At 37.9% G+C, this 25,806-nt stretch overlaps 6 protein-coding genes across 10 annotated transcripts in view; 4 read left to right on the top strand and 2 right to left on the bottom strand.

Annotated features, from left to right (window-relative positions):
• Nucleotides 1–208: 208 nt before the first annotated feature.
• h3f3d (H3 histone, family 3D) lies at nt 209–2,690 on the top strand. Its single transcript, XM_026200651.1, has 4 exons — nt 209–337; nt 1,310–1,456; nt 1,939–2,092; nt 2,178–2,690. The coding sequence occupies exons 2-4, from the start codon at nt 1,329–1,331 to the stop codon at nt 2,304–2,306; spliced, it is 411 nt and encodes a 136-aa protein (XP_026056436.1). The 5' UTR covers nt 209–337; nt 1,310–1,328; the 3' UTR covers nt 2,307–2,690.
• LOC113042081 (protein ccsmst1-like) lies at nt 2,430–4,081 on the bottom strand. The gene is made up of 2 exons (XM_026200652.1): nt 3,948–4,081; nt 2,430–3,614 (listed from the first exon to the last, which is right to left on the bottom strand). The coding sequence occupies exons 1-2, from the start codon at nt 4,031–4,033 to the stop codon at nt 3,290–3,292; spliced, it is 411 nt and encodes a 136-aa protein (XP_026056437.1). The 5' UTR covers nt 4,034–4,081; the 3' UTR covers nt 2,430–3,289.
• Nucleotides 4,082–4,334: 253 nt separating this feature from the next.
• LOC113042079 (uncharacterized protein C7orf50 homolog) lies at nt 4,335–9,587 on the top strand. Its single transcript, XM_026200650.1, has 6 exons — nt 4,335–4,451; nt 4,837–4,972; nt 5,463–5,585; nt 8,681–8,916; nt 9,024–9,105; nt 9,298–9,587. The coding sequence occupies exons 2-6, from the start codon at nt 4,907–4,909 to the stop codon at nt 9,478–9,480; spliced, it is 690 nt and encodes a 229-aa protein (XP_026056435.1). The 5' UTR covers nt 4,335–4,451; nt 4,837–4,906; the 3' UTR covers nt 9,481–9,587.
• On the bottom strand, nt 6,341–8,674 carry LOC113042077 (G-protein coupled estrogen receptor 1-like). Of its 2 annotated transcripts, none has more exons than XM_026200649.1 (2): nt 7,723–8,674; nt 6,341–7,612 (listed from the first exon to the last, which is right to left on the bottom strand). In XM_026200649.1, exon 2 carries the CDS (start codon nt 7,554–7,556, stop codon nt 6,405–6,407), a length of 1,152 nt encoding a protein of 383 aa, XP_026056434.1. In that variant the 5' UTR covers nt 7,557–7,612; nt 7,723–8,674; the 3' UTR covers nt 6,341–6,404. The 2 variants fall into 2 exon arrangements, with proteins under 2 accessions (XP_026056434.1, XP_026056433.1); XM_026200648.1 differs by having other exon boundaries at nt 8,187–8,674.
• Nucleotides 9,588–10,236: 649 nt separating the features above from the next.
• Nucleotides 10,237–13,864, top strand: LOC113042076 (peroxisomal 2,4-dienoyl-CoA reductase-like). Of its 3 annotated transcripts, none has more exons than XM_026200646.1 (10): nt 10,237–10,258; nt 10,559–10,666; nt 10,774–10,842; nt 11,085–11,136; nt 11,222–11,357; nt 11,622–11,746; nt 11,888–11,981; nt 12,953–13,057; nt 13,144–13,332; nt 13,626–13,864. In XM_026200646.1, the coding sequence occupies exons 2-10, from the start codon at nt 10,566–10,568 to the stop codon at nt 13,658–13,660; spliced, it is 906 nt and encodes a 301-aa protein (XP_026056431.1). In that variant the 5' UTR covers nt 10,237–10,258; nt 10,559–10,565; the 3' UTR covers nt 13,661–13,864. The 3 variants fall into 3 exon arrangements, with proteins under 3 accessions (XP_026056431.1, XP_026056430.1, XP_026056432.1); XM_026200645.1 differs by having other exon boundaries at nt 10,240–10,359; XM_026200647.1 differs by having other exon boundaries at nt 10,240–10,359; nt 13,144–13,384.
• Nucleotides 13,865–14,819: 955 nt separating this feature from the next.
• The window catches only part of LOC113042075 (rab11 family-interacting protein 3-like), a 28,446-nt gene continuing 17,459 nt past the window's right edge, over nt 14,820–25,806 (top strand). For both annotated transcript variants that reach the window (XM_026200644.1, XM_026200643.1), the window contains exons 1-3: nt 14,820–18,815; nt 23,171–23,264; nt 25,234–25,307. In XM_026200644.1, coding sequence (XP_026056429.1) covers nt 16,119–18,815; nt 23,171–23,264; nt 25,234–25,307 — 2,865 coding nt within the window. In that variant the 5' untranslated portion in view covers nt 14,820–16,118. The remainder of the gene's footprint in view (nt 18,816–23,170; nt 23,265–25,233; nt 25,308–25,806) is intronic.

The following is a 25,806-nucleotide window of genomic DNA, read 5'->3' as shown; positions in this document are numbered from 1 at the left end:
CTGATTCAGGGCTAGAAAAGGAAGGGTTTTGAAAGATTCTAATACAGACGTTTCACGGAGATCATTGATTAAACGTTCATATAACGCCATTTGAAATGTAAAAACTGATTCAGTTTGCAGAAACAGAACGAAAATACGTTTACACCAAAAAACGCGCTAAAACAATTATAAATAAATACTAAAGAAGAGTAAATCTGCCACTCTCTGCTCCAGCCAATGAAAGTACACATGGGCGTGGCTTAACCAGCGAACAGACTATAAATACAAGGCAGCTCGCGCAGCCCGTGACAGACGTTCCTTGTTTTGGCGTTGACGGATAAATCGATACAAAAAAATCGTAAGTATCGCTAACGGTCGGTGTTAAACAAACAGAAACTATCTTATAGTGGATTTAGTGTTTAAGCATCATGGTTTCAGACATTCTATAACATAGAAAATCTATTTAGACCGCGTTTTGTGTTAACTTCGGTTCATATACGGCGGATTTAGATTATTTTTGTCGCGGTAGCAACAAGCTAAGCTAATGAGGGCGAGCTCATATTTACTTCTGCTTTACCTCAGAAGTTCGTTAGCTTTTGTTAACTTTCAAATTCAGTTTTTAATACGTAGTCTCTCGCGATTCTCGTTGTTTTCTGTGTGTGTGCTTGTAGTCGACAGTCGCTGAATTGTTAGTGTAGACAAAGAAAAGGCTGTAATTGGTTTCTTGGGCGCCATGTTACACATAAAGGCAGAAACGTGTCTGTGTCTCGTCATGAGATGGTGGACTTCACTACAGCATTAATCACAGCTTCATCAGCTCAATTTACCGGTGTTTTCTCATCTTTCACCGTCATTGAATATAACGTGGCGTGAATGTAGTACTAGTAGCTGAATGGTTGAATGGAAGTCGCTGGCGTTTAATATATTTGCCTTCAGGCAGTGTGTGTATTGAATGGGACCCAGTAATGTGTATGTGTGACGTAGTGTCCTGCGGAGTTGTTCATGTTATCAGTTCTCCAATGCTGTGAGCGTTTCTACTTGTATACATATACGACTTTGAACACACTTTAACTAAAAAGTCAAGTGTTAACATAATATAATTATTTTGCCAGCTCATTTACCTTGAAGTATCCAAATCTCCTAAATCGCGCCCCCAAGTGGTGAAGCGGTTAGTCAGGGTATTGTCGTCATGGTGTCCTTTTTCCTAAACAGAATGTTAGTGCATGACTTTATTAGTGGGCGGGACCCATTTGTGGATGACGTCACGGTGCGCGGAGTTCCCCGCGGCTGTTGTTGTTTCTCATCCGGTTTTGTCTCTTTCTATCTTCAGGTCGCTTTATTAGAGTGCCATGGCACGTACTAAACAGACAGCTCGTAAATCCACCGGCGGTAAAGCCCCCAGGAAGCAGCTGGCCACCAAAGCGGCCAGGAAGAGTGCGCCCTCCACCGGCGGAGTCAAGAAGCCCCACAGATACCGGTGAGAAACACTGAACACGTGTAGTTGATCAAATTTATTTTTGTGATACACTTAAACTATTACAAATTATTTTAATAAAAATATTGCAAAATATGGCATGGCTTTAAATAAACACAAATATGCTATAGAAACCCTTTACTTGTCTTGAGCTTATACATTGTTTACGAAGTGAGTTAATGTATCAAATTGTCTAAGTTTAAGATATAAAACCTCTGTCTATATACACACATACGTGTGTACTCTACATATTTAGTAGACAAACAATAATGAAAGCTTTTAAATCTCAATATAAAATCCATAATATTGTGTTGCACATTGTATAGATGTGTATGCATAGTTTATATACTGAAACTTGCAAAAATATATGCATAATGTATATACATGATTGATAGATAATGTATTTTTTGCTTTCTCGGTGCATTTCACTCATTATCCTAATAACGAATCGGTAATTTATGGTTATCTGCTTGTTTCCCGCTCAGTCCTGGAACCGTGGCTCTTCGCGAGATCCGTCGGTATCAGAAGTCCACAGAGTTGCTGATCCGCAAGCTTCCGTTCCAGCGTCTGGTTCGTGAGATTGCTCAGGATTTCAAGACAGACTTGCGTTTCCAGAGTGCTGCCATCGGCGCCTTGCAGGTGCGTGTTCTAGGTTGTGTATGATCTACCTCATGCTTTCGTATTGTTTGGTCACTCCTGATGGTGTTTTCTCACTGGTTTGTAGGAGGCAAGCGAAGCATACCTGGTGGGTCTGTTTGAGGACACCAACTTGTGCGCAATCCACGCCAAACGTGTCACCATCATGCCCAAAGACATCCAGTTGGCCCGTCGAATTCGTGGAGAGCGTGCTTAAATGCTTTATGTACTCAACTTTTTTTTGTGTGGAGGAATATATGGGGATGGGGTTTGATGTGTGGGAGGGCTGGGTGGGAGGGACATCAGGGTTCTTACACTCTTGACATAAATGCCTGTGTAGTTTTAAGTTTATTTTTTTGTATTTTTTGGTAGTTGCGGTAGGGGAGGGGTATCTTGTGGTTCAAGTTGATAGAAGGGGGGCAGCGTCAGAACATTCCGGGAGCTCCTCAGGGTTTTAAAGTTTGTATTTTAGACTTTCATATACCTCTGCCTAGTCTGCATGCTTCATGATGAATTAGAGTCCTTTTATTTCTATTGTTATTATATTGGGTTTCTCTTCTATTGTGGCCATTTGGTTGTAAATAAACTTTCCACTACCTCAGTGTTGTTTGCTGTTCATTATTTCAGCTTTAGCAGTTTTTAAGGTGCAGTGTTTTTGACCTGTACAAGCTGTTGCTCTTACCATTTTAGGTCCTATAAGTGTTGCTTTAGTGAACAAAGCTAGTAGCATGTTAACTTAAACATTTGTCTCTGTATGAAGAACATGGAAAAGCAAGCCCTTTTAAAACCCTATAAAATTTGTTTTTGGAGTGACTTGTTTACTAGTTAATTGTCACTAGGTTTTATTTTCTGTGGTTCATAAGTCACAAGTAGTTTTTGCATGCCCACTTTAATTATGATACTGAAATTATTTCCTTGGCTGAAGAATGTTTTCTATGGTGACTTTGTAGGTGTACTCAATGGTTCCCTGATTGCATTCAAACTAAGACACACCACAATTACAAATTATAGTTTTCTCCTTTATGGACTCAATACAATGCTGCTGGCTTTACAGTCTTCACTATAAATCCAGCTGCAGATGATACATTCACTTTCAAGAGCACAGAATGTGGACGGTTGATTTGATCATTCTCAGTGAAAAAAAAAAAAAAAAACCCTGAACAATAAAAATTCCAAATCAAAAATGTCCATTTTAAGCCACTACGAGGGTTTGTTTTTGACACCGACTCCCTCCTGTTCTTCATCGGAAAGCAGTCCTGGTAAATGTTCATAGAGGTTTTTCTCCAGAGACTCGTCGACCTCGGTCTCTCCCCTGAAAAAGCACCAGACGATGAAGCCGACTCCGACAAGGCTGATGGGCAGAACCCTCCACCAGGGCCGCTGGTACGTGCTGCCCATCGAACGGTCCACTCTCCAGGTCCGGTGACTGGCTCTGCTGGTTGAGAACTGGATGGGCTTGGATGCTTCATTATCATCTGGAGGTTCTCTGGACTTTGCACTAAGCTTTGACGTTAAGCACAGCATCCTTGTGGTGCATGGTGTACAGAGATAAAGATGTAATGAAACATTACTTTTAAAATGAGAGAAATAGCATTGCATTTATTTCTAAAATCCAGTGGTGCTTGTATTTGCTAAAAACAATTAAAATATCATTCACACAGAGATCCTTCTAGCCAAGGTCAGCTTACAATTCATTAAAGATTGTTTAAAGAAAAATCGGTCAGGATTCTGTTCAAAATCAATTTTAATAATCAATTTAAATTAATTAAATGCTTGTTTTAATGAATGCACCATTCAAAGAAAATTGAGGTAAATACGAATTATTTAATAATCTATGCCAGAAAAATGATTCACTTACCTTAAATTCGCATGTGTTCTGCTGGGAAAAACATCGTGACCCAAAGAAAACCTTGATAAATGCAGGCAGACTTTTGACATCTTCATGGTTTCTACATAAATGCGTGAATCTTTCAGGTCATATAACAAGCCCTCCTGTAAATTCTGCCCGGAAGGAAAACTACAATGCACTGAAATATAGTTCCGCTTCGATATTTAGTCGTTTTTAAAGAATATAGTTTGCCTGATCACTTCATATAGCATTTATATTTTAGAGTTTATATCTCAAATGTTTTTAAAATGTCATCGCATGAAGCGAGAATCTTATTTTAGGATAACGTGACAATACATTTAAGAACTACATTTCCCACAATTCTAATTACCAACCAATCAGGGATGCAGATGCAGGGACGTCATCAAACCTGGTCGCTATTTTATTTCCATGGCGCTGCTCATCCACACGTGATAGTAAGGAAATATTTGAAGATCTTTGTTCTCCTTGCAAGTCACTTTTATATTTCTTTAGGTAAGTCATCTTTATACGTTACATCCATAAATACGATAATGACTCTTCTTAACTAGTAATATTAATTTATGTGTGCTGGCGAAGTGCATGATTACATCTAACATCTCTGACGTTACATTTAAATAAATTGCATTGTTTAATGTTTTTGAAAGAAGTTTCTTTTGTTCACGTGATCCTTCAGAAATCAGTCTTATATGCTGAATTGCTTTACATTGTTATTAATGTTAAATGGAAATCAATAGAAAGCTCAAAAGAGCATTTATTTTGTAAAACCGATCAGAAAACGTTTGTGACATGAATGTCTTTACTGTCACTTTTGATAAATTTAATGCCTATTCGCTGAATAAAAATATGAATAACTTTCAATTGGTTTGTTTTCTTCTAGAATTGCTGAGAACGTGAAGAAACTTGGTCGCAATCTGAAGGAAAAAGAGCTCAAACACAGTCTGGATGAAATGACACATGTACAAGATGAGAGAAAAAAGCCAAAGAAAGGCAAAAAGAGAAAGGCTAACGATGAGGTGTGTGATGTAGGGCACACATACATTTATTATAATAACACAGGCTTAATGTTTTCAATAACATGTAGCTTTTGAAAGCCTTGTCTTCCTGGTGAAAAAAATATATATAAATAAGTATGTCACAAACGATATACTGTTATGTCACATATATAATTATTGTTCTAAAGCAGTTGCTCCCAAACCAGAATTATTTCTTAATATTTTCGTGGAAACCATTTTTTTTCTTTTTCTTTCTTTCTTTATTTATTGATTTTTGAAAGTTCAAAATAACAGCATTTATTTTAAATTGAAATCTTCTGCAACATTCTAAATGTCTGTGCTGTCAGTTTTTTTTGATGAATCTAATGCATCCTTGCTGAATAGAAGTATTAAAATATTTATTTCAGTGGATAAAACCAAGGAATTATGCTCACAGTTTTAAAGCTGCTGTGTTTTAATGTTGTCGTCAAGTAGAATGCAGAGAGAGTGTTTTCCTTTTTTGAATTCGCAGGACTCTAAAGCAGCTGTTCCTGAATCAGATCTAGTGACGCCACAGAACGATGAAACAAACACACTCGCTGCTACAGGGAAAGCAAAAAAGAAAGCAATGATGAAAAAGAAAAGGAAAGCTAAGGTGAGTCAAAATAATACGCTTTTTTTCCTTTACAGTAAAACTGTAATATTGCATAATCACAATTTAAAACAACTGAATTCTATTTGAATATGTATTACAATATAATTTATTCCAATGATCAAAGCTGTATTTTCAGCATCATTCCTCCAGTCTTCAGTGTCACATGATCTTCAGAAATCATTCTAATATGCCGATTTGCTGCTCAAGAAACATTTCTGATTATTGTCAGTGTTAAAAATAGTGTCTTTTCAGAATCCGTGATCAATCAATCAATAGAAGCTTCATTTTAAAGGGGTCATATGATGCTCCTAAAAAGAACATTATTTTGTGTATTTGGTGTAATGAAATGTTTATGTGGTTTAAGGTTCCACATATTGTATATTATTGTTTCTGCTCTATGCCCCGTCTTCTGAAACATGTCGATTTATACAAAGCTTATGAGTCTGAAAAAGCGAGGTGTGCTGTGATTGGCCAGCTATCCAGTGCATTGTGATTGGCCGAATACTGTGTGAATCTTCCCACATTGTGATGTAGAGATGTGGGGGCGTGTTAGAAAGAGCCGTTATAGGAGGGCGCAGACAAGTCTTAACTTTGATAAAGAATATCTCTTTGGATTTCAGACTTTGTTACTTTAGAGATCTTCTTCATGCACCAAGAGCACTTTAAAGAGGAAGGAAAATTTTAAATCGCATCATATGACCACTTTAAATTATCTTTACTCTCACTTTTGAGAAATTTAATGCATCCTTATAGAATTTTTTTTTTTTTTTTTTAAGAAAAAAAGATAACTTGTTCTGTGTCAATACAACATGGCCATGTTTATCCCACTCTGTCACACACACACTCTTGACCCTCCTCGCCGCTTCTAAGGTCATGTTCTTCCTCTTCCTTATTCTCGTGTGAGCACGAATGGTGCGCATTTGTGCATGTTACACATGGACAGGGAGGTGTTGCTCTTGTGTTATGCTTATGCAGACATGGCACGTGGTGCGCGACAAACACCTGCAGTTTCCGTCTAAAGGTGTTTCCCAGCAGGCTGTAGACGAGTGGGTTCAGGCAGCTGTTGGCGCAGGCCGCTAATGTCACAATGTGTCCGGTAAGTGGATAACGCTGCCACAGATTATGGTTTCCACGTCGCCGTGAGGCATCCGTGTCCCCGTTTAAAAGATGCACGCTAATAAAGATGTTCTCTGGCAGCCAGCACACAAAAAACACGCTCACGGCGGCAACGATCATGCGCAGGGCTTTGGTTCGCTGTGGCCGTTCAGAGCGCAAAAGCACACGTGCGATTAAAGTGTAGCAGAAGCCCATCACGCAAAACGGCAACGCGAATCCCAGCGTCACTTCCAGCCATTGCACCTCAGCCACGCCTGCAAAACAGAAGCCACGCCCCCATCCGTGATGCACATGCACAGTAGCGAATGGAATAAGAGTGCACAAGGTGGCCGCTGCCCATATGGTCACACAAGCCCTGAGTGCAACACGCGAACGATGCGAAATGGAGGCATTTTCAGGTAGCGCTCGCGTTCTTAGGCCGGTCAGCACAAGGCAGCGGTCCAAACTCATCCATGTGAGGGAAAACACGCTGCTGTACATGTTGACCTGGAGGAAGATCGCCATGCATGAGCACAAGACCGCATCATCGTAATAGTGCGTGCTCAGGTTGAACACTTCAATAAGTGAGTCCAGAACCAACACTAGGTCGGCCAGGGCCAAATTAGTAAAGTACAGGTCCGGCGTGCTCATCCGCTGCCGGGGGTCAAAGTTCACCAGCAGGATCAGGATGTTACCCATGAGGCCGAGCGGGAAGAGCAAGATGGTGTAGATGCAGGAGAGGAGGAGGCTTATGACGTAAATGTCCGAGGAGGTAGAGTTCGTTTCGTTGATGTTAATAACGGTCCAGTGCAAGCTGGAGGAATTCGACCGGAAATTCGGCAGATCTTCCATCATCTTCCTCTCGATTACTTCCATTGGCACATTGCTTGGAAATATGCCATTTTCTGCATTTTGTTGTCCTTTCGAAAGTACTAAAAAACACAAAGATGCATGTTTAAGTGAGAATATCAACACTTGCTCTAAAATCATTGTAATTTTACTGGTGAAAAACTCTAAAGATGCTACAGTAAACACCTGTTACCTGGCGGTTAAGTTCCCTTGGGGTGTCCAGTTCAGTTTCTGGAGGACCACAGCTCTAATCCTAGTTAAACACACCTGAACCAGCTAATCAAGGTCTTCAGGATTACTAGAAACTTCCCGGCAGGTGTTTTGAGTTCACCAGCAGGACCTATCTAGGACATTTCATGTAGGTTTACAATAAAATACTGTGATCTTAAAATTTACAGTGAAAAAATTTACATTTACATTCCCAGAATTTCCTGTTTGCTCTTCACATTTGATGGATTTTCATTAAAAAAAAAAAAGAAAAGAAAAAAGGTTACCACTGTATCAGTTAATTCTTTTTTTGACTGTTAACCTAAATTTCAATCCATGAGACTAAATCTTTAACATTATTTTTTTTTTTACCATTAATTCTTGCAGAATTTATTTTACAATGGGATTTTCTGATGGTTTGCAATGAAGCATTCAAAATAAAGATCTTACCTTGCTTACTGTATTGTCCAAGTTGATCTGTGTGTACCTTAAAGGTCATTAAGAAATAAATGTAGAAGTCTTTGATTTGTAGATACTCTTTTCTTTCTCCTTTCGGACATATTGCAGAAGGAGACGTCTCTTCTCCTGAAGTCTTGCTGACTCATGTATAAATACGTAAATACAGGAGGACCAGGTTGTGCCAAACAGACACATACAATGGCCGCCTCTGTTTACCCCAAACAATATGATGGAGAAATGCTCCATTACTTCCTCTGCTGGCTGGAAAATTAGACAGATGGAAGATCTAGTGTTTCATAGTAAAAGACAATGCATGTATTTGTGTGTGTGATGGTCAGAAGGGCACATTCAATTGATCTAAAGTGACAGCAAAAACATATAAAATGTTGCAAAAGATTTGTATTTCTAATAGAAAGTTCATTAGGACTTTTTACTCCTTGAATCCTGAATGCAAATATTAAGCAACGTATGATTTTCCGTCTCAGAGTACTGAAGATACGGACACCTCACAGCAGCAGGAACCACCTGAAGCAGAGGATGAAAACGGCTCAGATGATGAGAAAGATCTGAGTCCTGAGGAAAAACGAGTCCTGGAGAGAAAGATGAAGAAGATTCTGAAAAAGGAGGAGAAGAAGAAACTGAAGGAAGAAGGCAAAAGCGTAGAAAAAGACAAGGTCCAGTCAAATCTTGCAGAGAAGGTGGCGCTAGAATACCTCACATGGTGAGACAGATGTAGTTATTTTTATGCATGTATGTATTTCCCAGTTCTACCAGAGGTTGTCAAACAGAGTTTTAATGGGTTAACTTCATGTTTGTGTGCTTGTTTAGCTGGTCTGAGAGACGGGACGAGTGGAAGTTTCACAAAGGCAGGCAAATATGGTTACTGCAGCACATGTATGACACCACGAAGGTACAAGAAACTTCACAATCATCATTGATCTCTTCAGCTCTCCACTCAACACAATAATAAAACATGGGCTGTTCTGCTGATTTTGTTTTAAATCATGCATATGGTTTCTTTTTTTTTTGAACCAAATAAGTACTTTTCATGAACAATTTTAACTGATTTTACTGCATATGCATGCATTTCTCTCTATTTCAGGTGAATGATGATCATTTCAAAGTGTTGCTAGCATATCTTGAAGGCATGCGCGGAGCGTCGCGAGACATCACATTGCAGAAAGCTGAAGCCATTTTGCGCTGGGAAGGACAAGGAGAAGAGGAAGATACAGCGGATGCTGAAAATAAAAAACAGAGAGCCAAACAGGTCGTCCAGTTGCTGTGATAGATCAGAATATTGTACAAATCATCAGAATGAACTGTTTTTGGTGCATGTATGAATTTGTAATTGTACGTTTTCATTCATTAAATGATTGCTGTGGTTTTTATCTACCAATAGGCTATGCTTGTTTTTTTAAATCACGTTTAAAATGATAGCAAAATAGGTTTGGCTATCATTTAGTATTACACTGACAGTGTTACTTTTAAAAGTAATGCATTAGAATATTGCATTATTGCCTAAAGAAACTAACACATTATCTTGTATGGAAAGCAATGCATTACATTATTTTTGCATTACTTTTTAAATAAGAAAGTTTAAAAATCTTCAGGAAAAAAAAGAAAAATGAAGCAAATGTAATGTCTAAATTCATTTTCAGCAATAATAATAATAAAAGAAACATGTCTAAATTCATTTTTGCTCATTAGTATGGTTGAATTGGATCATAGAAAGACAGCAGCAAAGACACTGGTTAATAAAATGGGATCAAAACATAAGGGGCATTTGTTATTTAATGTATTATTGCAGGTTTGCGTCATATTCTGAGTTTGCATTTCAGTTTTTACAGATTTTTAGAAATACTGAATTTGTTTTTGTGCAAGTAAGATGAGGATACGCATGTTCACATTTAGTCTAAAACTACAGTAAGCACCATGTTTACATACGTCTCTGTACTTATCTTAACAGTTTTTATCATAGCGTTCAAATAGAAAAAAAAGCTGACTACATTTCCCATAATGCCCTACGTTCACGCGTTCGTTTGACGTCACACGCATCTCGCCAGGTAGGTACAGAAGTCCATCGTGCAGAATGAAAACAACTGTTGCGTAAACTTCATTAATTACACGGAAGCAGATCGCACGTTTAAACGGATTCACATTTTGGGTAACGTAACGTGACTTTATTCCACGCTTTGTTTTGGTTCTCTCTCGCTGTCGCATTGCAAAAACGACGTAAAGCGAGAGGTTGCAAAATCTCAGACTTTTAGTAGATGTAGATTTTTAATCATCTGCTAATGTAATGTAATCAAAAGATGAGTTTTAACATGAAAATGACTTTTAGTGGTTTTTAATGTGCATTTTAGAAGGATCATGGCAGAGAAACCTCAGCTGGTCAATACTTCACCAGAGGACGTTGAGACTGATGAGTGCATGAGCACATACACACACCTCTACAGCCCTGAGCTTCTCATGTAAGCAAAATAAACACCGAAAGTGTCTTTTTTTCCATTTTATATCTATGCATTGTTAAATATGCACATATTCATGCATAGAGACAGACTTTTTTGTGTGTTTCCAGTGATCAGGTGGCCTTTATAACCGGTGGAGGGTCAGGTATTGGGTTTCGAATAGCAGAAGTTCTTATGAGGTGAGGGGTCAGTCAATTGTTGTTGTTTTTTCACACATTGTCCATGACTGAAACTCTCAGTTAGACTTTTTCAGTCACAAATTGCCTTTTTATAGTGACGTACACATTGATCTTTAACCTTGGTGAACTTTGGTTACGTAGTCTTTTCAAACCTGCATCTTCAGATTCATTTCAATATGTTTATGTTAATGTTTATAATCTTGCAAAAATCTTTTTGAAGCTTTTTTTATTTTTTTGTCCAGGCATGGTTGTGACACGGTCATTGCCAGCAGAAATCTGGAGAAACTCACTGAGGTACTTTTTCTACAAACCAGAATTACTTTGATGAAGAGTCATTCTTCTCATTGTGTGTGTGTGTGTGTGTGTGTGTGTGTTTTAGGCTGCAAAAAAGTTAACCAGCACTACAGGCAGACAGTGTTTGCCAATTGCCATGGATGTGCGTCATCCAGAGACAATTTCTACTGCACTGGATGAAGCCTTGAAGACATTTGGACGTGTTGACATACTCATTAACAGTAAGGCTTGAGTCGGTCAAAGATTTAAGAAAGCCAAACACAGGGCCTTAACCCGTAATAAAATCATATATTCTCCAAAACATGCAGTGCATTACCAAAGAGATCTTGATTCTGTAGATATAATGATGTCAAAGATCAACTAAAACATTCTTATCATGTTTCTTTTGTTCATTCTCTACTGTGTAATTAATTATACCCTATGCAAGCATATGTACTTATGCAAAAAGTTTGAGAGTTTTGTGGTTTATGATTTTAATTCCACAGATGCTGCAGGTAATTTCTTGTGTCCAGCTACATCATTATCATTTAACGCTTTCAAGACAGTAATGGAGATTGACACTATGGGAACTTTCAACACCAGTAAAGTCATCTATGACAAATGGTTCAAGGTAAAAATATACATTTCAAGAGTTTTATTAACTAAATATATCAATTCTTGGCTTTACTGTCACATGTTGAGGTCTCTATGTATTAAGCAGTAATTTATTGTCAGTGTCTTAAATTAAGTGGGTGTTTTCTCTTCATCTCAGGATCATGGCGGCTCCATTGTTAACATTTCCGCCACACTGGGATACAGAGGTCAGGCTCTCCAGGTGCATGCTGGGTCAGCGAAGGCGGCAAATGGTTAGTGTCTTTTTGGTCGATGTTCTGACATAATTTTCAGTTTGCAATTTTCAGCTATACAAAGTTTTATGATTGTTTTATAAACTTAAGAATATATAATAAGTATTTAATACGAGTAACTTTTAGAATGGCAGATGTAAAAAAAACATACACAAGACAACAATAGTGTGCAGATTAATAAATGTAATTAGTATGAAGATTAATATGTTCCTCATTTATAAATCAGACAAAAACGTGGAATAAAATGTATTAGATTTGTGGTTTAAAGATGGCATGAAATCAGTATATCCTCTTATTTCTTTATTTATACATTTTTAATTTATATTGCTGGTCCAATTGTGAACAATTTATACATGCATATAAATCTTTAACACATTTTTACCCCGTAATGTTGGATAAAATAAATTTTCAAGTCGACTTTGAGGATAACATGTTCTGTTGACTGAAAAGACTAATTTGGCACTATGATGAAAGTTAGTCAACTTTAATTTATTTTAATTTGACATAGTAAAATTACGGAGCCCCACACATGGCATGCAGGGAAAAAATTGTGTGCTAAATCATGCGCACGATTTACTAATTCGTTCCCTTACTGTACTAAAACGTGCACACGATTATTTGCGTTCCCTCGATTTACTATTTCGTTCACTCGAGTTATAAATTGTGTGCACGATTTAACAAATTGAGGGAACGAATTAGTAAATTGTGCGCACAATTAATAAATTTTTTCTTGCATGTCATGTGCGGGGATCCGTATATAAAATAACTAAAACTTAATAAACTAAAAATAATAAACAAAAACTAAATAGACAAATAATTAAAAAAATGACAAAAACAACAAAATTACATAAAAAGTGAGAACAAAATAGATATTAAAAAATCTAAATAAATAAAAAATATATATAAATTATACTAAAATTATTCTGGGAAAAAAAAGGAATAATTATCTGCATATGTATATGTTTTTTTAGATGCCATGACGAGGCACTTGGCGGTCGAGTGGGGCCCCTGCGGTGTGAGGGTGAACACAGTGGCTCCGGGGCCCATCTCTGGTACAGAGGGATACCGTAGACTGGGTAAGACAGTTGTGTGTGTGTGTGTGTGTGGCCTCATTTGTAGTGTCAATATACTTTTCTTTTTAAATATCACTGTGGTTTTTCAGGTGGCTCACATTCCGAGTCAGCGGGGGTTTTCCGCAGCATTCCGCTGCAAAGAGCCGGCAATAAGACGGAGATCGCACATGCAGTTCTTTTCCTGGCCAGTCGCGCATCTTCATACGTCACCGGCGCTATACTGGTCGCAGATGGAGGGGCGTGGCTTACCTCAGCCAATGACGTGGAGCGGCTGCTGGGTATTATCTCATCTCGCTCTGCTAAACTATGAACAGACAGCACTGCACACAGGTGTGTGTGCGCCTGTGCAAGAAGACAGTGTTTGCTAGTTATATAGGACTGAACTGATTAACATAAATTAATAATTTTAATAATTATTCAAAACATGCTTGTGAGAAGTCTTTTTTAATTCTGTGATCTTATGAGCAAAACATTAAAATTTTTGTACTGCTGTATGATTGACCTGTGAATATTTGGAAAATGTATTGGTATGTAAAATCTCATTCTAACTTTGTTTCTCTTATGTTTCTAGGTTTTTGGTCTGCAGAGAAAAGAAAGGATAAATAGAATGAATGTAGAGGATGAAATCAACAGCAATGAACCAGCTGATCGTGCCAACACCTGTATGATAATTGTTGAATTTTACAAAAACATCCATATTGTTTTTCTACATTAAATTAACTAAAAAATAAAGAAATTATGTTTTGTGTTAAAAAAAAATTAAGCATAATTTTAGGTCTTTTATAAATAAACCTATTACTCCCAAATTCAGATTTTCATAATGATGATGTACATTTTTTTAGTAGTAGATTCTCATTCGTTTCATTGGATTTTCAGCATAAATTATCATCAGTACAAAGAACAAATTCCAATTTTAATCAAATTCATGTTTTCCTACTTTATGATGATGAGTTTCTTTTATCTCTTTACAGAAATGACTGCATTTTTATGGAAATATATTTCCCAATTTTCTTCCTTTAATTTTGAGGTGAAATATGACGAACATGTTTTAGAATGTTATGAGATATTTGTAGACACCCTTAAACTGTGTCTTGCCATTACATGAAAGTTATTTACATTTCAAGCATGTTTAACCACAGAGTATTATTAATTATAATGTATTTACTTCTGGTATCATAAATGACCACTTTAGCACTACATTAATGGCGTTTTTTAATTTTCAGTTACAGTACATGTATACATTTTTAAACAAAAATGATTGTGTTCTTATGTACGTAACTTTTGTCATAATAAATCTTTTATAATTATCTTTCTCTAATTATATTTTCTGGGAGTATGTTGTTAGCTGTAATATCTTTGATCGTTCACACGGGGGCGCAAGAAAATCACAGGAACTAACTGAAAACAACAACGTTTGGTTAACAAATCAGCATTTATTCTAAGTAAACGTTATCTACTCTATTTCTGGCAAACTGTCTCGATTTTGTTAACCCTTATTTTCACCTCTAGCAGTCTTCAGTAGCAAACGATGGCATCATAGCCGTCGGTTAACTGATTCGCGGGAATGTGACATTTAAAAAAAAAAACGTCATAAATCTGCATTCCATCATCACCATCGCAACCAAAGGCACAGATAACCTCGCGAGGAATGATTATTGACGCCTGTGGTTTAAAGTTGCAGACTGCGGCGCCGGCGCTGCGCATGCGTGTTGCTGACGTGTGTGTGTGTGTGTGTGTGTGTGTGTGTGTGTGAGAGAGAGAGCGAGAGAGATAGAGTTTGAGTGAGACAGCAGGGGTTGAGTATTGCTGCTGATGAGAGAGAGAGAGAGATAGCTAAACACAATCCGTCGACTAAAAAAACAGGACCTCTCATTTAACCTTTGGATATCTGGTTAACGGATAAATCGCCGCAGAGGGATTAAAATAAAAGGATTCGCGCTTTATGGTGCGATTATCGGTGGTCTCGAGCTGATTTGATCCCGCTAACAGGCTAATAACAAGCGCAGGTGGATGACTCGCGAGACTCGACCTGGATGTTGTCCTGTTTTCGAGAAAGATGACTGGGGAATCAAACCGAATTAAGGATTTAAATCATCTCTGACGGGAATCAGAAACACATCACGGGTCTTCTTTATTTCGAAATGGAAAATCAAGCGGGGGTCGTGTGGGCCAGCTAACGTTAGTCGGCTATTTGGTTTACCTCAGATGTGGAGGATGCTGATGCTAACCGCACTAGAACAGTCTATCATTTAAGGGGTTTCGTTTTTGTTTTTAGTCTTATAACAAACTGACAGCTGTTTAGAACATAGTCTGTTGTGATTAACAAATAAAATAAGTAAAGCTTTATTCAATCAGACTGCGTGACAATCAGAGTGTAATAATTGAATACACTGCCTCGTGTTTATATATCATAACCAGACTTTAAAAATTACTATTTAAACCAGGGAAGTGTCAAGCCTGTTATAAGTGTGCACTTATAATGATTTGCTAATGTGGTAGGCACAGTTTTTTAACAGTAGGAAGTTAGGGGTTATGAATTAACTCAAATGGAATTTGGATATAGAGTCTGATGTTTGCACTGATGTAGCTTTCTATTTTATGTAATCTCTTATACATGTATAGTTTCTAAAATTGTATTTTTATGAGTAGCAATCTTAAGCAGTGAAGTAATCTTATTATGTGTTGATTAGGATGTGGACCAGGATGTGGATCAGCATGTTTTGAGAAGTCTTATGTTAAATGGATTAGACTTGACTTTGAATGGGGAACAGGGCCAACAATTTTTTTTTTTTTGGAGAGATTTGCATATCGGAAAAAAATATGAGCTGTATTACAGCAGTGAAACATTATCCCCGTGTCTACAAAAGTAAACAGTAGTTGATCATTTACAGGGAGGTGGACGCTTACCCATGGGTCTCGACAAGGATATTTATTTTGGTGCGTATTCTGGAAGAGTCCACCAACTGCTTTTGAATTCCGAACGTTATTACTTTGTGGGATCATAACAAAGGATTCGAATTTCTGGGATATTTCCATTTGTCAGAGGAGAGCATTCTTCTATTCAATGGAGCAAGTTCTCTCCAGCCCTAAAGGGTGTTCTGAGTGGGAGGTGAGCGGGAAAGCTGAGTGGGAATCCGAGCAGAATCCCCTCGGATTTCTCCTTATGGATAAAGACGACATTTCTGTTGGTGATTCTACTAATGAAATATTTCAGGAAAATGCCATAAACCTTGATGACCTGTTTTGGTCCTCTCAGTATTCCGGGCAGACGTATTCCTGGGAAAATGGTTTGGAATGTGTCTATCCCGAATGGACGACTCTGCCTCATCCTTCCCAAGGTCTCAAAGGAGAGGGTTCGCCTGGAGGTTCTGAAATTGTTGATGGAGATCTCATCTCTTTTAATTCTAGATCTACTAGTCCTACACTCTCGAACATACCCGTGGAGAACCAAAACAACTTTTCTGACCTTTCTGAACAGGTGCCTGATTTCCTGCAACCTGTGGAGGTTACTGCCACTTCAAACTCTCTAGATGTGTACACAGGTGAGATGGGTATTATTGACCCCACAATTCAGTCTGACAAAACAATACTACAAGAAACTCACCTCTTTGACAAAACAATTTTAACAAACTGTGAATTCAGCCATAATTCCTTAGAGGAAAGAACATTTGTGAACATGGACAGTCAGTGCTTGCTTCCGCACGGGACGCATCTCACTCTGGAATCTGAAGGTTTGTTGCCCGTTTCTCCTGTGGCATTGTCATGTACAGATACAAACTCAAATCCCAAACCTTCAATTATTTGTCAGACACCTTTATCTACACCAGAACACATCTACCTCCCATCCTCAACCCTTTCCTGTGAGGCCATCCCTCTGACGACCTGTACAGAACCAACTGTCATGTCATTTCACGAGGGTAGCACTCTCCTTTCACTGAATGAGATGGAGATGTTGTTACCTGGGCTGCTGGTTGGAGGTCTGTACTCTGAACAGGAGAGTAGTAAGCTCTCGGGTAGTAACGAGACCCATGACGATGATCTTCAGAGCCAAGACACAACAGACGCTAACATAGAAACAACACAACTATCTTCTGAAGCGGATACTGTATGTAGTACTCCATTAGGTGAGTCTTGCAAATCACCTGAACATTGTGAAGAAGTGTTGTGTGATTTATCCACAGAATGGACACCAACGGTTGGAGAAAAGATAGAGGAGGAGGTTGTGTCTAATGCTATAACTGAAAATGTTTTTTCTGAAGCAAAAACAGAACTCACACCAATTGCTTTTGGTGATATACAAGCAGAAGATCCTTCACCTGAAAGCCTGCTTTACAAAGATAAACATAAAGAGTCTACATCAGCCTTGTCAGTCGACACATTTGAAAATAATGCATTAATTGACCTCTCGACTGAACATGACATCTTATCTGAGGATCACAGCCAGCCCAAACATTCAGCTGAGGCTGAAGCCTTATCTGAGGTGTCTCATGACGGAGATATTCCTGATTCCATGTTTGAGATCTTAACAGACAGCATCTCTTGCGAATCTGTGCCATCTTTAGACTCTGTAATTCCACCTGTGACCGATGCAACGGAGCTAACAGAACTGGACAAATGTGATGGAAACTTACCTGATCTTGAATCGAATGCACTCACCCTTGAATTTCAGAATAATGTAAGAAATGTAGAAACAGACAATGTAAAGGGTGACCCTGACCCTGCCGATGTTAGACCCACAATAGGCAACACAGAAGACTCAGACGCACTCAAAGTTTTAGAGAGCTCAGATCTGCACCAAAATCAAAAGGCAACCAATTCTCAGAGTAAGTCGGACAGTTTGCAAATAGTTAATTTACACCTAGACGACAGTAAAGCTGACAACAATAAAGAACTGAATGCAATGAGCGAAACCTGTCAGGAGCAAGTCAGTGCTCAACAAAAAGAGAGCACGCTTGTGGAAAATCTCACACCTTTGGACCAACTGAATGACTCGTTGACCGCAAACTCAAGTGCAATTGTTATAGATACATCTGAAGAAAATGTAACAGCTCACAATGACGGTCTTAACACACCGCCGAATGTTGAAGAGAAACTTCACAGTTTGTCTTTACAGGGAGGGGAGAGATCAGATTGCAGTTTGTCTACTCAGAATCAAGTCGTACCTCATTGTGCAAGTAATCCTGATTCTTTAGAGTCCACTCCCTTCACCTGTGCAGGTGATCAGCTGACCGTGACGGGTGGACTTGTGGGGCCGGATCTTACAGAGACCACAGAGACTCCCAGCCAATTGCGTGAAGCTACTGGTGAGGGAGAGGCGGAGTTTCCTTCTCAGCTTACACATCAGGAGGATTTCCATCAGCTGACACTATCACAGATAGACCTGGCACAAGAGCAACAAGTGAGCTCAGTCGCCCCCAGCTCTCCTCCCTCACACAGAAATGTCTTTCCCTGTGGAGCCAGCCTGGATAGGGAGGCCTACCTGACCTTGATGGAGAATAAACCTGATGCACCCAACATTCCCAAACATGCAGAAATGACTCTGGATCTGTGCAAGGCCTCAGATGCTCTGCCGACCAAATCGCTCCATGACCAGAGAGTCCCCGTGGATTTGATAAACGTGCCTATAGTTTCCGCAACAGCCCATAAAAGCGAGGAGCAGTTAGCTCTTCGAGCGGTTTTCCAGGCTTTGGATCAGGACGGGGATGGATTTGTCCATATCGAGGAGTTCATCGAGTTTGCAAAAGCATATGGAGCCGAACAGGTCAGTTTTTGGCTTTCCTTGTCTATTTGTGTGAGTTTGTGGTGGCTTAGTTTTGGGTGGTGGGGGTAAATGTTATAAAAATGCTTTATGATTACAGGACAGTGTGTGTCTTCATTTGGTTCCCAAAGCTCAAAGTGAAACTTGATCATGGTGACACCCAAGAACTGCTCTTTTATTATTCAAACCCTCAAAGACTCAGAATACCACTCTTGTCCTCTCACTCTTGTCTTTCATGGCGTCTTTCCTTTTTAACTATCATTTGCTTTGCATCAGTTTTATCAAACTATGCAAGTAGTATTTAATTACATGGTAACTTGTCATAATTTCTGTATCTTAACTTGAACATCAACAGTTTAAAGGAATATTACCGGTTCAATACAATCCAGGATATATTTTGACTTATCCTAAAAACAGTTGTGGTTGCTGTGAGACGTTTACAATGAAAATGAACGGGGCCAATTTTCATTCAAAAAATAAAAACACCTACTTGCATTAGGCCTTCTTTTAGGAGTTTTGTCTGAGTTGAGCTTCCAAGCCTTTTCAATCATCCTTTTTATAGCTGTTTTAGGGCATTGCATTGTCATGGCGACAAAGTTGTAAAATAACTTTGCATAGGAATTTTTACACTAAAATCATGTTGAAATTAAATTTTTTATGGCTATACTATTGAAACAGGCAACTCGTTTTTTGCTTATTTTAAAGAAAAAGAGGGACAAGTAGCAATTAATTTAATTGTTATCAATATTGTCACATGTTCTGTTAATTTGATCTTCATTTGTAGAACAGGAATATTATAGGTAGTTAACCCATTTAAGCCCACTGGCAACAACAGTTACCACAGTTCATAGATGTCATTTAGTTCTTCATTTTTCTAGATGTTATCCATGTTTTATTTTTCAATGGCATGCAAGTAAACAACCAAATAAAGGATTTCAAAGAAGAAAAAAATGCATCGACTTCCTTCCTTTCACATGAGGCTGTCATCTTCCTACCCCTACTTCCAGGAAGCATGGTGAAGGCAAACCCTTTAAAACAAATGCAATTTTCATATTACTAATACATATTTTTTGTTGGCATATATATATACGTAATCATGAAGGTCTCTAGAATCATCCAAACAAAACAAACCTTAAAGTTTTTTGTATACTGAGTCAAAAGTCCAAGCAGCAACTATAGTTGCCAGTGGGCAAATGACTTGTAAGTACCTGTCATGTGGAAATTGGGTATGCTGTAGGTTAAAGGGGGGGGTGAAATGCTCGTTTTCACTCAATATCCTGTTAATCTTGAGTACCTATAGAGTAGTACTGCATCCTTCATAACTCCAAAAAGTCTTTATTTTTGTTATATTTATAAGAGAAAGATAGTCTGTACTAAAGAATCACGAGCACGAGTAGGCTTTTTTGTTGAGAGCGTTTGGAAGCTGTGAAACTGATCCAGAGGCTGAAATTTAACAAGAGCAGCATCAGCAAAGGCGTCTCTACGTGGTATGTACTGAAACTGTATATATTTGCTTAGCGGTTTTGGAAAATGACTAAGTTCCACTTTATGTCGTCTTTTTTTTTTTTTTTTTTTTTTAAGCTGTACATGTGGAAAGTGAAGTTTGATGACAACATCGCATGTTGTTTACTTGATGTGCTTACGAACTGATAGCTAAGTTGACTATATAAGTAAGACTATATGCATGAAACTATTCAGAAAAATTTGGGAACAAATGGGTTAACATAAGTAAAAATACAAAACCGTTCTAGTAAGAATGGATGTGAGTTCATTTAACAAAATATGAACTTCTGTATTGCTTGATGAGCGTTAATGATGTTTAACTAGTGTGTATTTGGCAGGTCAGTACACAAGTGATGCTAGATATTGTGAAGGAGGATTTCAGAATCCCTCTGTGTTTACTTTGCCGTTTAGATGAGAATATAGATTTGAGTTCCTGTTAACTCCTGATCCCCCAGACACGCGCCATTGTGTGTTTAAGAGAGGAGGGACAGTTAAAACTGCTGATCCGATCAGCTGAAACGATAGAGAGGGGTGCATGGACAAATGAACTCTTGTATTTGTCTTTTCATAATTGCTAGTCATCTTTTCTCAAATGCACTTGAAGTGTATGAACATATGACTTCTTTTTGCATTTGTCTTTTGAGTTTCTTGATTTTGCAGTGAGCTTGTGACGGGTTTAAACTTTAACCGCCCTGTTATGATAAAAGCAGCACATATTTGCAACACTAAGCAAGTTTGTGTTCTTTATAAGTTAGTTTATGGTTTCAGGGGTGAAATTGCAAACCGTCTCGGCCTCGAGGGTCATTCCTCTGTCTGCGTGACTGTGATTAGACTCCGTATATACGTGTACAGTATAAGTGTAATATAAGTGAATGTATAGTTTATGATTAAAAAGCTGGAGAGAAATACACTTGATGAAGAATCAGAGGGACAGGAAGTGATATGATGTCAAAAGAAATGCTGAGTTTGTGTGTGGAGATTTGTATTTGTCTCCGATTTGGTTCAGCACACATTGGTGAGATATTTTGTCTGTGCATTTGTTTTTCATTATGATGTCGTTTCCATGTCTTTTTTATCTGTATGATACGGTTGCTATGGGATCGTGTGACGTTAAATGCAAATTTTTACCCAGAAGTAGCGTTTTCCAGGAAGGAACTGGTAATTAGCATCAGGCAAAAGAGCAAACCGTCCATGTGTGTGACTCTGAGAAGGCTGCTACTGTGAATATTAAAATGTAAGAAATGTAGAAATTGAAAAGAGTAAATAGGAATAAAGAATAATTTCTCTGTATGGAGTTAATTAGCTCTCGGAGACCTAAAAACACAGTGTTTCTAACAAGATCAATGGCCTCAGGTTATTTCTGCTTTAATCGGCAGATGTTATTTACGTGATTCAGTATGTCACAGGTTTTTTTTTGATGTGTGAAATCAAAGTGACACCGCTCATGTGACTGATTCGTGATTCGCCAGTTTTCACACTTTGACTTGTGATGCTTTTATATACAGGGCTGAAACAGCTCCGTGCCTGACCTGCATTACATAAAGCACTCATTTGATTAAACAGTAAAATTCCAGGAATAATTACCTTTAAATGATTGCTTTTCATGGCAGAAGTGTTTTGATAACTTGTGTACAGTTATTTTAGTATTTTGTGTTCTATTGAATTGTTTATTTATATTTTGAATTGACATTTTTATATATATTTTTTCAGTTTTCATTGTATTTTAAGTTTTGGTAAATTATTTATTTATTTTTAAATATCAGTATCAGTACTTGACTTCTATTTCAGTTTAAAGTTCAGTTTGAATTTTATTTATTTATTTATTGTATTATATTTCAACTTAATTTCAATAAAAAAACTGTTTTTTTAGTTTTATTTTTGTATTAGTAAACAAAAATAACCCTGTTTCCTACAGTATTTTATTTTTAATTTTAAATTCCCTGTCATTTTTACTCACCATCATGTCATTCCAAATATGTAGGAGTTCCTCTCTTTTGTTAAGCACAAATAAAGATATTTTGAAGAATGTTGGAAATGAAACAATCAACGGTAGCCATTGACTTACAATGTTCTCTATGTGTAAATGAATGCCTTTAAGGACTAAAATATCACATACACAAACAGTTAAATGTTTAGGCAACAGTTTTATGTTTTGATGAAGAGGTATTTGTGGATGTTTGGTGTTTTTCTTTGAGAACTCTGATTCTGGAACTCACGACTGCCATCCTGGATATCAGTTCTGCTGTTGCCTGGTTACCAGCTGTGTGGAATTGTGTCTGTTCACTGGAGTGTAACATTACTCTGTGTGTGTGTGAGAGAGAGAGAGAATGTGTGTTTTACCAGTGTGTTTGGACAGACTTTTGTTTGTGTTTTGACTTTTCTTGAGTTAAGAATGAGTTTATATGTACATTTACATATATCCAAAGCGACCTACAGTGCATTCAGGATATATATATATATTTTTTTCTTTTTTAACAGTATGTGTGTTCCCTGGGAATTGAACCCACAACGTTTGACGCTGCTAATGCAATGCTCTGAGCCACAGGAACTACTAAATGCAGTATAATTGGTTGGAAAAGTACTAAAATGAGCCCACGCCATTTTTGAGTCTCCTAACTCTCAATTTTTTGATTATGTAATTTGTTCAGGAAAATTTTACTTCCTTAAATATGTGTAAATAATATCACATTTCTTTCCTCCTCCTTTTAATTTTTTGCTTTTCGTGGAAGAATCAGTTAATGTTTGTGTGTTTTGGTGTCTAATCAAATCTATGATAATGTAGTCTGTGATGCGTAAGTTTGTGTAAAATGAATAGTTTGTCGTGTTTGTTGAGTGCCGTGTGTTTGTGGTTTCAGGTGAAAGATCTGACACGGTTCTTGGATCCCAGCGGTCTGGGTGTGATCAGTTTTGAGGATTTCCAGAGAGGCATCAGTGCAATCAGCAATGAAGGTACAGCAGCAGCACAGACAAACACTCAAGGCATGCTTTAAATCATGTGGGGAGATTCCCTTTACATATGTTGCTCTTTTTTAGACATTAATTATGTTACAGACTATCCCAAACCCTAAAATATAACTTTAGTCGATTTGGCTAGGAAATTCATCATCAGTTTTGTCCTCAAAATAATAGCCAAGTCAGAAACACAAACATTTCGAGATCAGGATTTTCCTGATGGATCGTTCACATGATCTGAAATACTGTGTAGAAAAACAAAGTGCAAAATAATGAGTCAGAGCATCTGTGAATTACTCACCACTTTTAAATTACTCACCACTTTTAATTCACATCTGTGAATTACTCACATCTTTTAAAGACAAGAGTCTCATTTAGAAGAGCTTTTACTCGCCACACAGGAGCAATAACATGACTGATGTAATTAGATTTATAACTACATTAAACATTAACGAAATAGTGAACCATACCTTGACAGAACCTGGTCATAGCTGCAAAGATTATGGGACAAAACACACATGATCATCCTCCTGCTAGAGACAGATGCTTTACATATTTCAATCTGTACTCTAAACCTTCAGCGTAGTTATTCTGGTTTCGGTTATCATGGGCTGTGTTTCAAAACTTGGAAAACTCTCTTCCTAGGAAAGGAATAGTTTACCCCAAAATTGAAATGTGCTAAAATGTACTTGTCCACACAAGATGAGTTTGTTTCTTCATCAGGGCACATTTGGAGAATTGTATCATACTTGTTCGCCAATGGATCCTCTGCAGTGAATGGGTGCCGTCAGACTGAGAATCCAAACAGCTGTTAACATCACAATAATCCACACGACTCCAGTCAATTAACATCTTGTGAAACAAAAATACTGTGTGTTTGAATGTAAGAAACAAATTCAAAAATTTAGAACTTTAGGACTTAAAACCATTGCTTCTGGCTAAAATATGATTCAATAATCCATAATAATAACGCTTTCTGCAGAAAAACGTGGTCTAGTCTGAATTAGAAGAGAATTGTGCACAGATCAAACATTGGTGACAAGTGGGAAAAAGTCCAAAACAAATATACGGGTGTATTTTTTTATGTGAGAAGTCACAGGTGCTGGACTTTTTCACTGGAGCAAGCATCATAGTTGTATTTTGGCCAGACTATTTATAGTTAAAACACATTAATGATGGATTTGTTTCTTACAAACATGTTCCTTTTGGCTTCACAAAACATTAACTGATGAACTGGAGTGGTGTGGATTATACAGCTGTTTGGACTCTCATTCTGACGGCACCCATTCACTACAGGTGAGCAAGCAATGAATGCTACATTTCTCTAAATCTGTTCTGATGAAGAAACAAACCCATCTATATCTTGGTTGCCAAATGTTTACATGTATTTATTTAGTTGAAAATGTAGTCTTTGTTGAGTGCTCAATCACTATGTTTCAAAGCAAAGCCATACACTAGTCTTCTCATACACTCCTCATCTATCTTTAAACCTGTTACGATGATGCTGGGATAGCTTAAAGCACTCTGCTTGGGTTTTCTACTGATAATACTGTTCAGATCATGTTTCTAATGGCCTGCTGGGTGTCCAGTGTTTCACGAGTCAGATTTCTCTCTTCATTAATGGATGAGTAACTGGAGCATCTACGTCTCCCTGCCTGCATATTTCTACTCCATAGTATTTACCAGATTCAAGAACCATTTTTCAGGAGGAAAATATTCCATCTAGCTGAAACAGACTATTACATAAATATAGATTCCTGGACTCCAAACAGTGTGGTTGCTCAGCGCAAGATATTCCATGGTGACTGTTTACAAATGGAAAACAAAAAGAGAATGTGAATGACATAAACCGCTGTGTCTCCAAAACACCCAATAACCTTGTCCTAGTGATGTTGATCAACCCAATACATAGAGATAGATAAATACATTACATTTCGAATATATTCTCTTTTAAATCCTTTATCAGGATCTGATCCAGACCTCTACAAGACTCATCTCAGCGCAGAGGAAGTCAGTGGACCTCCAGAGGAATACGACGAGGTATTACACACCATCGCTGGGGTTATCGGGTCCATTTCTCCTCCCTGTCTTGTAATGACAAACATAATAAATCAGCATTTCAGGACCCCATTATTGCAGAATCGTGGAATCCAGACCAGCACATTCCACAAATTCCCCAAAAGATTGAAGGACCACAGACGAGCTCAGAACATGAGAAACAGAGCATGTTCTTCTCTCTGCTACAGCACCTCCTGCTGGTTCATGTGTGTTCAGTTCAGGCATTATTTACTCTGTAAGATACATAATAATACCTCTTTATATTTGCAAACATTCTTTCTGCCATAGATTGTCATAATCCAGTGAGGTTTTTGTGTGCATAATGAGTCAGACAACACACAGAGATCTGATCTCATCCAGTCTGTCTGGAATAACATTAAGAATCAGAACTCAATCCAGAAGAACTGTGGAGAACAACTTCTCCAAGATACTTCACGAAACCTACCTGCAAAACTACAGTACTTTGAAAAGTTTTAGGAAC

Source organism: Carassius auratus, chromosome 24, assembly GCF_003368295.1.
Source record: "Carassius auratus strain Wakin chromosome 24, ASM336829v1, whole genome shotgun sequence".
Taxonomy (NCBI): domain Eukaryota; kingdom Metazoa; phylum Chordata; class Actinopteri; order Cypriniformes; family Cyprinidae; genus Carassius; species Carassius auratus.
The sequence above is the reverse complement of the archived record's forward strand: the minus strand, read 5'-3'. Positions and strand labels throughout refer to the sequence as shown.

Coding starts and splice junctions, on each gene's coding strand:
- h3f3d (XM_026200651.1), top strand. CDS start 1,329: ATGGCACGTACTAAACAGACAGCTCGTAAATCCACCGGCGGTAAAGCC. Junction 1,457..1,938: donor AAGAAGCCCCACAGATACCG/GTGAGAAACACT, acceptor TTTCCCGCTCAG/TCCTGGAACCGTGGCTCTTC. Junction 2,093..2,177: donor CTGCCATCGGCGCCTTGCAG/GTGCGTGTTCTA, acceptor ACTGGTTTGTAG/GAGGCAAGCGAAGCATACCT.
- LOC113042081 (XM_026200652.1), bottom strand. CDS start 4,033: ATGAAGATGTCAAAAGTCTGCCTGCATTTATCAAGGTTTTCTTTGGGT. Junction 3,615..3,947: donor AGAACACATGCGAATTTAAG/GTAAGTGAATCA, acceptor ATGCACCACAAG/GATGCTGTGCTTAACGTCAA.
- LOC113042079 (XM_026200650.1), top strand. CDS start 4,907: ATGACACATGTACAAGATGAGAGAAAAAAGCCAAAGAAAGGCAAAAAG. Junction 5,586..8,680: donor AAAAGAAAAGGAAAGCTAAG/GTGAGTCAAAAT, acceptor TTTCCGTCTCAG/AGTACTGAAGATACGGACAC. Junction 8,917..9,023: donor GCGCTAGAATACCTCACATG/GTGAGACAGATG, acceptor GTGCTTGTTTAG/CTGGTCTGAGAGACGGGACG.
- LOC113042077 (XM_026200648.1), bottom strand. CDS start 8,235: ATGACCTTTAAGGTACACACAGATCAACTTGGACAATACAGTAAGCAA. Junction 7,613..8,186: donor TGGACAATACAGTAAGCAAG/GTAAGATCTTTA, acceptor TGTGTTTTTTAG/TACTTTCGAAAGGACAACAA.
- LOC113042076 (XM_026200646.1), top strand. CDS start 10,566: ATGGCAGAGAAACCTCAGCTGGTCAATACTTCACCAGAGGACGTTGAG. Junction 10,667..10,773: donor TACAGCCCTGAGCTTCTCAT/GTAAGCAAAATA, acceptor GTGTGTTTCCAG/TGATCAGGTGGCCTTTATAA. Junction 13,333..13,625: donor TGACGTGGAGCGGCTGCTGG/GTATTATCTCAT, acceptor TTATGTTTCTAG/GTTTTTGGTCTGCAGAGAAA.